Source organism: Catharus ustulatus, chromosome 3, assembly GCF_009819885.2.
Source record: "Catharus ustulatus isolate bCatUst1 chromosome 3, bCatUst1.pri.v2, whole genome shotgun sequence".
NCBI classification, from domain to species: domain Eukaryota; kingdom Metazoa; phylum Chordata; class Aves; order Passeriformes; family Turdidae; genus Catharus; species Catharus ustulatus.
Window position 1 is genome coordinate 58,790,709 of NC_046223.1, and position 13,706 is coordinate 58,804,414.

The 13,706-nt window shown below is 39.1% G+C and overlaps 1 protein-coding gene across 6 annotated transcripts in view; it reads right to left on the reverse strand.

The window, feature by feature from the left end:
* Positions 1-13,706, reverse strand: part of PLEKHG1 (pleckstrin homology and RhoGEF domain containing G1) — a 126,486-nt gene that overhangs the window by 7,049 nt on the left and 105,731 nt on the right. For all 6 annotated transcript variants that reach the window (XM_033055379.2, XM_033055375.2, XM_033055376.2 and 3 more), the window contains 11 exons: positions 11,309-11,355; positions 10,649-10,799; positions 9,542-9,673; positions 7,219-7,401; positions 7,036-7,131; positions 6,834-6,920; positions 4,891-4,924; positions 4,348-4,443; positions 3,124-3,162; positions 2,635-2,657; positions 1,536-1,754 (listed from right to left, as the gene is read on the reverse strand). In XM_033055379.2, coding sequence (XP_032911270.1) covers positions 1,536-1,754; positions 2,635-2,657; positions 3,124-3,162; positions 4,348-4,443; positions 4,891-4,924; positions 6,834-6,920; positions 7,036-7,131; positions 7,219-7,401; positions 9,542-9,673; positions 10,649-10,799; positions 11,309-11,355 — 1,107 coding nt within the window. The remainder of the gene's footprint in view (positions 1-1,535; positions 1,755-2,634; positions 2,658-3,123; positions 3,163-4,347; positions 4,444-4,890; positions 4,925-6,833; positions 6,921-7,035; positions 7,132-7,218; positions 7,402-9,541; positions 9,674-10,648; positions 10,800-11,308; positions 11,356-13,706) is intronic.

Here is a 13,706-nt window from a genome sequence, read left to right on the forward strand (position 1 = left end):
ACACTGGTGCAAGATACTATTTTGTCAAAATATTTATAATGCAAATAGTGCAACTTCAAAGAGAAAATGCAGTCAGCTTCAAAAAGTAACTGGTTTCAGATAATTCAAAAAATAAATGAACCACACAAGGATATGACCTCTGTATCAACTAAACCAAATGAACTGAAAATCTAGATTCTTTAATACAGTCATATTTTGAAGTTAGATTTAGTGTTTCAAAGGTACTACATAGGTGTGGAAACATCACATTGAGTAAGAAAAACTACCATAGGTGCAGTAGTAAGAGATAAAGACTCTCATTTTCAGAAATCCTACTCAAAATTTCTCATATTCAAGTTCACAAATTCGTAGCTACTGGCAGAGGGTCACAGATCAGAAACATCCCATCGCATGCAGCAGTGCCTGAAACTTTACTTAATATTCAAGTCCTTGAAGGCACTGTCTCTGCATGAGGCCTAAAAAGGGTTTTTCAGGGCATCAGCTGAAGCAGCAAGGAAAAGCCAGCTGTGTGCCATAGATAAAATTTTTCTGTAACAACTAGGTTGGAGGACTGCAAAGGACTAAGTAAAATTCAAGCAGTGGGAATTTCTCCCTCTGTATAGGGGCTTTTACATCTCTCTGTTAAAATGCAAGTGAGTATTGTGTGAAGCTAAATAGAAACATTTCTAAGGAGAGAAAGTTGTAAACATTTGCAATGCATTCCTGCCTGTTTTACATATACAGTAATTTCACGAATACAAGCCGCAGCAATTTGACAAAAATTTTGGTGGAAACCCGGAAGTGTGGCTAATACTCGGGGGCGGCTAATATGTGAATAATTTTCTGACATTTACAACCCCAGACGTGCCAGCCAGGGTGCCGAGCCAAGCACCTGCCAGTAAAAGCCGGCATTCCGCGATTGTTACAGTGTTACTGTGCTGCCCTGACTCCCTGCAGGCAGCACGGGGGGCGGGGAGAGAGGCGGGAGAGCTCTCTTCTTCCCTCCTCTGCCGCAGCCCAGGGGAGGACGGGTGGGGGGGCGCGCCGCCATTGCCGCGGCCCGGGGAGGAGGCGGGGTGCTTTGTCCGCGCCCGCCGCTGGCGCCACGGGCGCGGGAAAGCTCCGTCCCCGCCCGCCGCCGCTGCCGTAGGAGCGGGGGAAGCTCCATCCCTGCCTGCCACCGCGGGGCAGCGCCAACCCAGGGTGACCGAGCCCAGTGGCAGCGGCGGCCGGCCCCGAGCTGCAGCACCGGGCTGGGCCACCTGGCCCCATCAGCGGCCCCTAGCGGGCCGAGCCTGCACAGCCTTAGCTCAGCCAGTAAACCCCGTCCTCCCGTGGTTCTGTTACTAATTGCACGCAGGTCCTCGCTGCGAATGACAGAGCGGCTTATATTCGGATGCGGCTTATTTATGGACAAAAACCGAAATATTTGCCAACACCCAGAGATGCGGCTTATACTCAATGCGGCTTGTATTCGTGAATTTACTGTAATTTTAAACCTTCTTTCATTTTCCCCAGAGAAAAATAGTTTTATTATTTTCCCCTCTTTTTCCTACCTGTTCAGACTCTTCTTCATCATCAGCATCAATCTGTTCCGTTGCAGAAGTCTGAAGAGTTTCATCATGATCACTACTGTAGGCTGGTTCAATAGACTCCTGAAACTGGCTCTCCAGCCCATTGGATTCCAGTGAAACCTTCTTCCTAGAATTCAGCAAGGCTTCACTTGATCCTAGTTTGGTGGCTTGAGATAACAGGGCTCCTTCAATGCCCATCCGCTTAAAAAAAGAAATCATGAAACTTTGATTAGAAGTTTATACAGATTCTATATTTTAGTAAGCTTCTCTTACATCAGACTCACAGGCAACATTTAACCTACAGTCAATTAGCTGCACTGAAATGAGATTTGTAAAGAAATAAATACAACAATCAGTATTTTTCTTTATAATATTTAAACTGGAAAAATATATGCATTTTTGCAATATATGCAATGTGAAAGACCCCATTCACATTGAATCCTGAGCTTCAATATTATGGCATGCCAATGAAGTAATATCTAATGTAGTCTGTTTATAACAAACACACACTTTTTAAATTCCATCCTAAATAAAACCCTATGATCCAAAATTCAAAATGAGACTTTTAAACTGCATTGGGAATTTCAATACAAGTTCTTACAGAAAATGTAAAAATTAGAAATGCTTGTTACAATCTGCTTAAGCTGCATGTGCTCTGTTAGGTGATATATCATTATATAAGTACATATATATATCTCAGAATAAGTTGAACTTTTCTAGTCTTATTTAATAAAAGCAAAGATAATATGATCCAAAGAATAAACACTGTATTTATACATGCACTTCCTTGATTCTAGTGTTATTTTTAAGTATCCTATAACACTAGTAATTGATTGGACTGTATTATAAACCACAACCATATATGGATTGGTGATTTTTTTCTTTATTAAATATTCCCAAAACAATAAGCTGTATTTCTACTTCTTTCATTCCAGTAATCATATTTGAAATACTACATAACATTTATGAGTTTGTTTTCATTCTTAAGGTCAACATAACCTAGAAGATACAGATTCTCCAGTAAATACTGTGCTCAAATCATATGAATGGGCTAAAACAAGGAATTTAAGAAATGGCTTACCTTCTGCATATCTGGGCTTACATCTGAAAACAGAAAAACATCAATGAATAATCAAACTGGTGTCAATCTATGCCTGTTTCAATGCTACCCCAATTATGAATTCCCCAAAGGGGGAATTTAATTGAATGCAGCAGTAATTGAGCTAACAGACAATACAGGATTTCTGATAAGAGACAGCATAAGTTTTACTAGAGTTCCACCTGAGGCCCTGATTTTGCAGCACTGCTATGATTTGAGGAACTGTTCACAATCACCAAGACTTAGTGTGTTCAGTTCCTAGGAAGTTTACAGGAGCAATCCCCACATGTGGAAGAGCAGATATGAGATTTGAACACAAACATTTTGGGTTTCTTTGATGTTTTTTTTCCAAAATTCCACTTCCTCCCCCTAACGTATTTAGGGACAGTTACAAGAAAAAATAATCTGTCTTCAGTTGTTCTACAAAGTACAGAAGCATCAGGTAAGTAAACAGTACACAAAACATCTTACCATTTGACTTCAAAACTTTATGGACTCTAGATGAGGGTTCTGAAAAAGACAACAACATGTTTACCCACTGTGACATTCAAAAAAAAGCTATGGGCATTCTGGACAGCTTTTTATAACATGTATAAAAAAATTTAAGCTTCTGAGCTCATGCAGTGAAGCCAGATTTTGATTTCTTTATTGCAAAATTTCCTCACAAAGAAAATTTGTTGAAGTGTAAAATCCACAGCTGTTACCAAAGAACATATTTGTTTCTTAGTACAATAGCAGTTGACCTCCACTCATCAAGCCACATAAATTTTCATCCCATGCTAGGATTCTTGCTTTTAAAAGACCTGGTCACCTCTGTTATTGATCTATGATATTAGAGGTTTTCTACTAGAATTATGCATAAGGTACCAAAGTCTTAGATGGGCTTAGAAAGTGTAACTAGCTAAAGATTACATAGGAGGTCCTTTGATCAGTATTTTGTATTCTTCCTTTCACAGAAAGAGCAGCAGCAATGTAACCAAGGTGTACCTCAAACATAATAAGAACTTGACTGCTTTTCAAACATAAATGCTGCTGTATGCTAAATCATTACTTCAATATTCTCATGAGCCTTGTTTAAGTAATTCCCAATATACAGTGTTACACACCAAATTGGAAAGGTCTTTAAGGACACAAAGAGAGGAACATAGGGACTACAACATGAAGTCACCCAACTACCAAGACATTGGAAGTGTCTTTGAGAGCAATTATGGATATGAGCTCAAAAAAAAAAAGCCCAAAGTCAGCAAAACCACCTCTCAAATCTCTATTATCCATAAGACAAACATTACACTAAGTACAGATAGTAACCAAGTTTTGAAATAATAAGCTTATCATAATCAGAATGGAACCACTTCAGAGACAATAATAACTGCAGTAAGGGGGATGTCAGATTTAAATAATGTGACTGGTTTTCCCACATATGCACTTTAATCTATTAGAGACTGACAGCTGTTCTTTATGCATCCACCATTACAAATGTATATTCCTTAAATTAAATGTAGATAGATAAAAACATAAATTACAAAAGCAACAAATGGTTAATAAGATACTTTATCCACATCAGAGAGATACTGTGCCATGTTAAATCTACCTGGAGTGCAGATTAAAAACTAATTCCATGTGCCCAGCCTAATCTACCTCTAAAACAACCCTGCTTGTTTTTCCTTTCATCATCTAGAGTGTGAGATTATTCACCTGATTTCCTTCTCACTCTGTGAGGAGCAGTGCCTTCCTTAGGCTGGTATGATGATTTCATTTCTCCCTCAGGGCTATAGTGGAAGCCTGGGTGATCTGAGGAACAAGCACAGGGAATAAGAGAGTGACATGGATGGCACTTCAGACACCTTGGCAGTTCTCTTTGGAGTCAATGCCATCATCCCTTTATGCCCAGCAGTTGCACCTCATGGGACCCTGAAGCTACACAAGCAAGACATGCTGCTGTAGGGTAGCTGTTACCCAGGCAGTCATGGGAATGCTTTGCCCATGTAGCTGTGCCTGGCTCCAGAGGGCTAACCCAGGAACATTTATCCACCACCACCATATTTGTTTGCTAGTTTCTCAGCCAGAGCCATCCCAACAAACTCTGCAGGATCTGCATCTAATTTTTCCAGCAGGGTCATAATTCAAGGAACATAAGCCTGGCATTCTCCCATCTCAGATGACATCAATAGCTAAAGCCAACATTTTGAAGAAGGTTTTACTAATTTTTAAAACAGAAGTGAAAAAGAATCAACTTACGTATAGCATCCATTTCAAGAATTGCCTGCTTGGCCTGGAAGAGATAAAGTAACAAATGAAGAAATTAAAACTCTTAGTAGCAGGGTAAGATGTATTACATACTATAGATAGTAGTGAGCTTATATGCAAATAACAGCAAATTTAATTTGGGAACTAATAAATATGGTTAGTAGCATTATTTTTTTTTTGTTTGTATTTTCTGTTTTTCTCTGTATATTGGACATGTTACCTATGGGGAGGAAAATTTTGGTGGCAGGAACTCACAAGAGCTTATCTCCTGGTCTGCACAGAAAACCTGTTGTTCACTGCACCCATAAACTTTGTCTTGCGTGCCCAACTCTGCATAGGCAGTGCATGGAGAGGAAGAGTGTGTGTCAAAAAAATAACCATAATTTGGTTTAAGTAAGATTGATGCAGGATAAAGAGCATCTCCTGATTGCTTAAGACTTGTCCCTTTTACAATAGAAAAAAAATCCAGATGTTTTAGGAAGCATATCAGCTACTATGTAAAATATAATCTAAACTGAAATATCCTGTCTAAGATGCTTGCCCTTGTACAGGTGCAGTTTGGTAATTTTCCACCAGGTGTCATATGTGGACTACTATTACATTCTCCAGAAGCTGGGCAGACCAAAGCCTCGCAACAAGCAATTAGTAGTTCAACAGAAAAAAAAAAACCAAAAAAAAATTTAAAATGTACAGATAACCTTAAAGATTTAATTCATTTGACTTCTCCTTTTCAAGTGAAATTATTTCTCTGAGAAGAAAATATTTTTGGTTTCACATTTTTTTCCACAGATAAAATAAAAATTGAATAATAAGAAAAAAATTGATACAAGGGCTGAGATCATATTGTAATTTTTTTTAACAACCTAATAAACTGCAATGAGTATTTACAGTGTAAGTATGGATACTAGCATAAACATTACACCTTCAATAGACTTTGTCAAGAAAAAGAGGAGAATTAGCAATAGGACCTGCTAGGGCTTTTTTCTCCCTTAAGTCTTTTTTCGTTACACTGTTGAAAATGCATGTTAGCACAGTATGGTGCATGTGAGTCACAGGTAACATTTATTAGCTGTTACACCATAAACCTGAGTGAAGAAACAGTCAGGGAAACTGAAAAATCAAGAGTAAATTCGATGTGAAAAAAATCCTGTTTCCACATGAGTCAGTGTCTGCTGTGTCTAGGCAAGAGCTAGCAAGGGTTAACCCCTTTGAGAGGTGCTGTATGTTACACTGTGAGGCACCACTGAAGCTCCAAGACTGGATTTCATAAATAAGGGGAGGAGATTTCCTCATTTCAAGATATTATAGCTATGATCAGTGCCTCATTTTTTTTTCTGGTATAAAGCTTGCTAGCTATCCCACCAAAAAGGGACAGATGTCCCAGCTAAAGATGCTGGGTTGAGGATGGGTGTGTGTAGTGGCAGTGAAGTGTGTGCTGCCAACGGCTTCACTGCTATGATACATAACCAAGACTGATTAAAATTAAAAATATCTACAGTACTGCAAATAGTGCATCCCAGTGCTCTGCAGACAGGCAGCATCCAGCTAAGATGTGCACCTAGAGTCGAGCTTTCTGACATTTCACCTCCGTTACTTATGTCTTGGCAGACAAATGCTGCTAACCAGGTTAAATTCTTCTACTCCCATACCAAGCCCTGCAGATAATCATAGTGGAACTTCCTCGTTTATTCTCATTTATTCCTCTCATTTATTCATATATATATTTTATATTTATTATATATTTATATTTAAAGATATAAGGAAACAACATATTAATTAAAACCCTGGAGTCTAAACTCTCTGTAAATTACAGTTAACAAGTTTGTTTTAAGTTAGTACCCATACAAGGAGGCGTCCTGTGATTTTGTTTAGGTTTTTTGCTTGTTTGGTTGGTTGGTTAGTTAGTCAGTTTTTCGTTTTGCTTTTTTTTTTACCTTGGCAGGAATTTTAGCAGGATGATTTTCTAGAATTAACCTCTTCAAGTGAAGAATCCAAAGGCGCTTGTCTTGCTGTGACTTTGCCTGGTAAAAAAAATTGGGCACCATGAGAAAAATGCATTCCTGTGCTGTGCGGGGTCATAAACACAGTATGGACATAAGCCAGGTTACACAGTGGGCAGGGAGGTTTCTGTTGTACCTGGACAGTATGTTGCATCTTAGGATTTTTGTAGTGGAAGACACTAAAGCTAAGTGGTTCCTTTGGTATTACTTCAACAAGCATCAGGTTTCCACACTGCACGGAAGAGAGAAAACAATGTGAATCACGAGGAGTTTTAGGGAGACCTGTAGACAGCACATTTCCACCTGCTTTTTGCCATACCAGTATGTGAGCTTTGTATGCAAACATTTCATCTCTCTTTTTTGTAATTAGCAGCATCTTGTCAAAGAGGAACAACGTGCGCTCATTTTTGGCTCGCTGAATGCGGAACGTTCCTTCTAACACCAGCTCCCCGTAACTCGTGAGGTCTGGCCCTTTCCAGTTAGTGAGCAAACTCTGTATCTCCTGCAACAGATCAAAGAACAACAACCAAAATCAATTTCACAGATTTTGTTGAAGCAAAAGACCGAAAGGATCTGCTGAGGCCATTCCCACTCTCCTTTAGAAAGTTCAGCATCCAACAGCAGAAAGCCACCAGACACCAATCCTGAGGTTGGTTAGTTAAGTGTATCACTGCAGCCAGTGCTTGGAGGCTCACTGCAAAGCCCACACTAAAAAATGCCCTGAGTCCTGGTTACTGCCTCTGCATGGACCCAGCAAAGAGCCCTGAACTCCCTGGGACAGCCTGCAATGAAAGAGCACAACCTCTGCTTCCCTTGCTCCCAGAGACAGAAAATCTTTTGTAATTCAGACATCAGTCTCTGTCACACTCTCCCCTATGTTCCTAGCCAATCTGTCTTAACATTTCTCTCTTACCCTGGGTATCCCCCTGAAGTTGTGTGGTCTCCCACTAAATGAATTATAATGCCATGACCATGTCCTATAGGCCCATCACAGAAGACACCTCTGTGAGGTGTTTGAATTGAAGAGATGATTCCCAGAACACTAAAGGATCACAAGCGATTCGGTCAACTGAACATCTGAATATTTGCTTGTATATTAATGATTTGTGTAGAAATCAGAGATATTTCTCACCTTATTTATTACTCAAGAATAAAAACTGTTGGAGAAACATCTAAGAACGTCTTTACAAGACTGTCACTTAGCTATGGCTATTCTATTTCCTTAAACTGCTTCTGTTTTCTGTCAATGGCAATGACATAGGACTTCAGCATGGGGCATCAAATTCTAAAAGCTGGCTAAACTTTTAACTTGGGAACTCTTTTAAAACATCCACAGGACTTTAAACCTGTCAGCATTAGCAAAACAGGGACAGATTGCCTCATCCTAAGTTGGCTGCTCTAGGACATTAGACTTTCATAGAGCTTTCAGCTAGAAAACATCCTGGTCCATTTGAAGCACCAATGCAGGTTAAAGCATTCACAGGAATAAAACCTCGCAAGACCACATTGCAATGTGAGAGCCCATAGAAGGCCTATCTGGCTGCAGAAACAGGTTTTATTTTTTCAGAGGGGAACTGTGAACACAAACATTTTCCACAACCCCATACATTTGCCAGCTGAGCTCAATAAATTAAAAAAAGCTTTTCTTTTTTTTTCAAAAGCATTTAATCCCTATTTATTGCCGAATATAATTACTCAGATTTATAACAGACTGTTGTTAAAAGTCATTAGCATGCATTTCCAGCAATGTATGGCAAAGGTTACTGTGCTGCAGGCGAGACATTGTCAAATTTTCCTTACACATAAACAACAGGAACACAAAAAATAAACAATCATTAAAAAAACCCAAACCAAAACAGAAAAAAGAAGAAAACCACAAAAGGGGTGAATAAATTTAATGTATGTTTAAAAAAAAAAAAAAGGGGGCAAAGAATTACATTATATGCATTTCTGAAATGGGATAAGCTTATTACTTTTATAAACTAAAAAATCCCCCTAGTTTTCTTAAAGCAATATAAATATTGAAAATGTAACATAGAAATGTGATTCACTGGGAACCTGGAAACAGAATGAGAGTAAAATTTCTACAAAAGAGCTTGTTCTTAATGCAAAAAATTACTCAGGGATTAGCTTTGCTTTCTTCTCACCAAAAATCTTCATTTGAAACAAAGTTAGAGTTTTTCCGAGTATCATGTTTCTAGATTTATGCTTTTCAAAAAGCAACTGATAATGAGTTTTCTAAAACCCAAGAGGAAAGTACTTAAACAGGAATCAGCAAAAGAAATGCCTCAAAACAAAATTAATCAGCACAAAGAGAAGAAATCGGAAACCACAGGATTTCTGAACAAAGCCATGCCCTAGGGTTGTACAGCAGTGCTGTACAATTGAGGGAAAGGAAGAAAGAAGAGTTATCTTAAGTTCCATATTACTGCAAAATAAATGCTTTACAGGATGCTGCTTGTAGGTTAGAGATGTCTGAGATTTTCCTGCAGCAGTTATGACCATGGTTTCCAAGATCAAACAGCCACAGGCATGCTCAACAGGAGTCTAAATTATGACTGACAAAGATTAAAAGAAAAGATAAACTAAAAAATGTTAATTGCATATATATTGACAAAACCAGGTTCTCTCTGGGAACTCACCTGGAGCCTGATGGCGTGTTCGTGTTTCCTCTTCATGTCATTTATATGCCATGCCACTCTCTGCATGGTATCTATGGCATCCAGCACAACATCATAGCCCTCAGTGTCCTTGTCCAGGTGGTTTTCTATTTCCTAAGACAAAGGGAAAAAACCAGAGTCCCCTTATTCCTAAGTGAACTTCCCCAGTGGAATGCAATTGTGTGTTTTTATATGTACTGCTCTGTCTGTGCATCGCAATCACTCGAAGGCAACGTTCCTGCCTTAGTTACTGATGCATGTTGCTAGCAATCTGATTAACTCAAGATGACTAACAAAGTCAAGTCTTTAGAGTCACTTTAGCAGCAAGTACACTTGAAGCAGCCAGTGTGATAGGAGAGGCACAGAAAGAGAGCGCAGCACACTGACATGAGATTTTTCAGACAGCATTTAATGGCTTTCCTACAACACAGAACATTTCTACACGCTTAGAAAGCCCTGATGGAATTACACTAGGCATTGCTTTACAGTTGGAGAGCAGAAAAGCACCAGGCATTTAAAATAAGGATCAGTGTCTTTACACTTCACTAGAACATGACTCTCTAATAGGAAACATATGTAGAAAATGTTAACAATAAAGCATGAATTTCCGAAACTTGCTTAATTCAATTCAGTGAATGTGGAAAGAGTTCCCACCTCCTCCATCATTCCTTTCCACAAAATTCTTAGCAGTCAGGGTGTTTATATGTATTTAGCCCTTCTTTCAACCACCCCCAGCATTGCAACATGTGGAAAAACACTGTTCTTCATTGGAACAATAAATTTGTGTACAAAATGTTTAATCATGACAATAATTTTCCAAACAACTTTAGAATTGCAGACCGGTTTTCAAAAAAAGTGCTAATTATTTGGATGCAAAGACTGATGCTATATGTCTAAAATAATTACCATAAATTCCCCACTCCAAATAGATGCATATGGTGTGAGGTGACAAAGACAGAAAGCCTCCACATGTTGAAATCAAATACCCACAAAAGGAAGAGCATTTAAGGAACACCAGAACCTTTCTAGCCACCAAGCCTTGTACCAGAGGCAGGAACACCACAGCCCTAAAGTCAATACATTTCTTACATGCAAAAGCAGGTGGTACTTGAGGATGCGTTGGACAGGTTTCAGGAGGTAGGAGCCCAGGGGCAGAGAATGCTGCAGCGCTTCTTGCCGCTCTCTGAAGAACTTGGCCAGAGCTTTGTTCCTCATGCACTCTGTCAGCACAGCCACAGACCTGAAAACATCAATACATGGCTTTTAGACACTCTGTCCCCATAAGTCTGTAGGTAAAGAACTGCTTCCTTTTTAGCTTGTAAAAAGGGGATAGCAGGTTCCCATTCTAATAACTGCTGTTTGTGTTGTTTGTTGGTTTTTTTGGGTTGTTTTTGTTTTTGTGGTTTTTTTTTTTTTAAGCTTGTGCATTCAGCTATGTTCTCCCTTGACATGTAACCAGTCTCTCTTACTGGGAATTATATAAGCAGCATTGCAGAATAAGACCATAATTTTCTAAAGAAGGCTAAAGCAATGAACCACAAGAATAGATGAAACAAAACTTCAGATAAGCATTTAAAAAAACTTATTATATTTTTTCTTTTTTACATAAAAGGTAAATTCCCTCCAATTTAGGAAGGGAAGAAGTTAACTTTTTTTTTTTTTATGTATGTGGTTTTTTTCATGGAGTGTAACTTGCATTACACAAACTGGCCAAGGGACAAAGAAAGGAAAGGAACCCATAATTCCTACCTTGGGTAGTTGGTGCAGTACTGCGTATATATGTGGAAATCTTCACTCTGCACAGGGAGGAAAAGTTTGCATATATTGAGATTTTGTCAAACTGGCAGCTAACATGTGCAAGACAAAGATGATGTCAAGATAACACCTCCTTCAGCTCCTGATCAATGAATCCTCTGTGTTCTCTCTGATAGTCATAACACAACCAGAATTTAATTTAATCTTTTTGGGGGGAGAGATTTTTCCTTTGCTTGAAAGAAAAACCAAGAAAACCTACACAGAGATAAAATATGTGACTTTGCAACAAAGCCTCCAAGGTACCCTATGAAAATCTATGCATCTCAAAAAAACCCCAAAAAACCAAAACCCAACAAAAACACCATCACTACACATACGGCCTTCTAACAACTGGCTGCGCTTATCTAATTTTTCATGCACACCCATACCATAGAATCGTTGAATATCCTGAGTTGGAAGGGACCCACAACCAGCTCCTGGTCCTGCACGGGACAACCCCAACAATTACACCATGTTACTGGGAGAAATGAGTTTCGCAGGTTATGTTTGGTGTGCCATTTTCAAGCAATTATAAATACTTTCACACATGAGCACAGTTTAAGCGTGAAATTAGAAGCCACAAAAGTGATTTTTTTAAGAGGCAAATTATGTGAAAGCAGACAGCTATTACCCCAACAAGTTGTAACTAGATCTGGGTGGGTTTCCACACTTGCCTGTCACACTGAAATTACTCAATGCTGATAAGCTTCTCAGAGCAAGTCTGAGTTTCATTTCTTTCTTCCCTGGCCTAATATTTTTTCTTAATAATCACCATTTAATTCTATGCAAGAACAGATTTCTATAAACACTCCCATGTCTACATCTGCCTATGAACTTCTATCCCAAACAAACACAATTATTGCAGCTTACTGGAGTCCTAAAGGCTAAGAAAGCACTGCAGAATGGCGAAGTGTTCCCCGTATCAATCACTTTTTCTTTCGTAAGCCCTAGACAGATAAAACGCAATCCTCCAGCAGTGAATAAGACCCCAGTTTCCACTCAAAGCATCTTCAGAACGAGCTCTGGCATTCTGCAGCACAATAGCTGTGCTCCATGAGGGGCTGTCTCCCAGGGGTCACTGCTGGTGAATGGCAAAAACCAAACATCTGCATTCACAGAAGGCACAGTGCTCTAAGGAGCACCACCCCTGGGGAGAGGGCTGACACAGGCTGTGGCTTTTGTTTCTCACTGTTGGGGTTTGGTTGTTTTTCATTTAGCCATTCATCAGAAAGAGCCATCTCAGGCAGTGCCCTTTGCCAATTCCAGCAGCACTGGTCCCGTCCCCCTCACCCAGGAGTAAAGCAAGTTGTGCCATTCATGTCTCCACTGAGCAGTGATCCATAAGGACCCTGTATAAAGTAAGATGTTACCCTGCAGGAGTACAAGTCATTGCAATTCATTTCAGGATGTCTTACTGGATTTCAGTATTCACTGTTCTGAAAAAAATAACTCAAGCAAACTTCTAATAAATGTTTCCCCAGGGGACTGTGGTCCCCATTTACTCACTGGTGAGCTGTAAGCTTATTAAACTGCTCTTCCCTTAGAAACCAACAAACCAACTAAAAGTAGTCTTGATTCAAATACAGTTAAATAATTTAGCTTGTTTTTCACACTTGAACTAACTTTGTCATCACAGCTAGATTTTGTGGCATCTTTGTGTTATTTACCTACATCCCCCGTCCACATACAGAAGAAGTGAGCCTGTGTCACAGTCAGTTCATGTCCATGCTTGGAACTCCAGCCACAGCTCCAAACCATCTCCACTCAAAATGAAGAGTTAACAAACCTCAGAGAGCTGCAGATATTACACTGTGTAATTTTCTTTGGCAATCACTACCAAACTAGCCAGCACTCATTATAAGGCAGGGTGCTTAAGAGAGAACACAAAGGTGAAATTTAGTATGGTGAAAAAATGTAATTTATTTTATATATGCATATATTAATTCAAAGTTTTCATTTAGGGGATTTTAGTATGAATTTTAATATATTCCCGTAGCTATGATAACAGAATAATACAACTAGAACTACTTCATAAGCACAGTGAAGAACATTTTGAGCCAATTTATTTTTATGTTTTTATTCTGCTCATATCATGTGATTATTCTGCTTTTCAAACAAAAAGGAAAAGAATATCTGTTGTGAAACTTTAACCAATGAAAGTACTGTCTGTAAAACAAACAAGGTCAAACACTTCAGGGTTACAGAGTAGGCTGTGCGCACATTCCCCTCAAAATCAAAAGCATGTCTGAAATCCCCAGGAGCCTTTTCACACTCTCACTCTCTGGTATGGTTTTCGGTTTAGGTTTTTTTTGCACGAGGTCAGAACTACTTTTAATGAGGTTTTTTGGTTTTA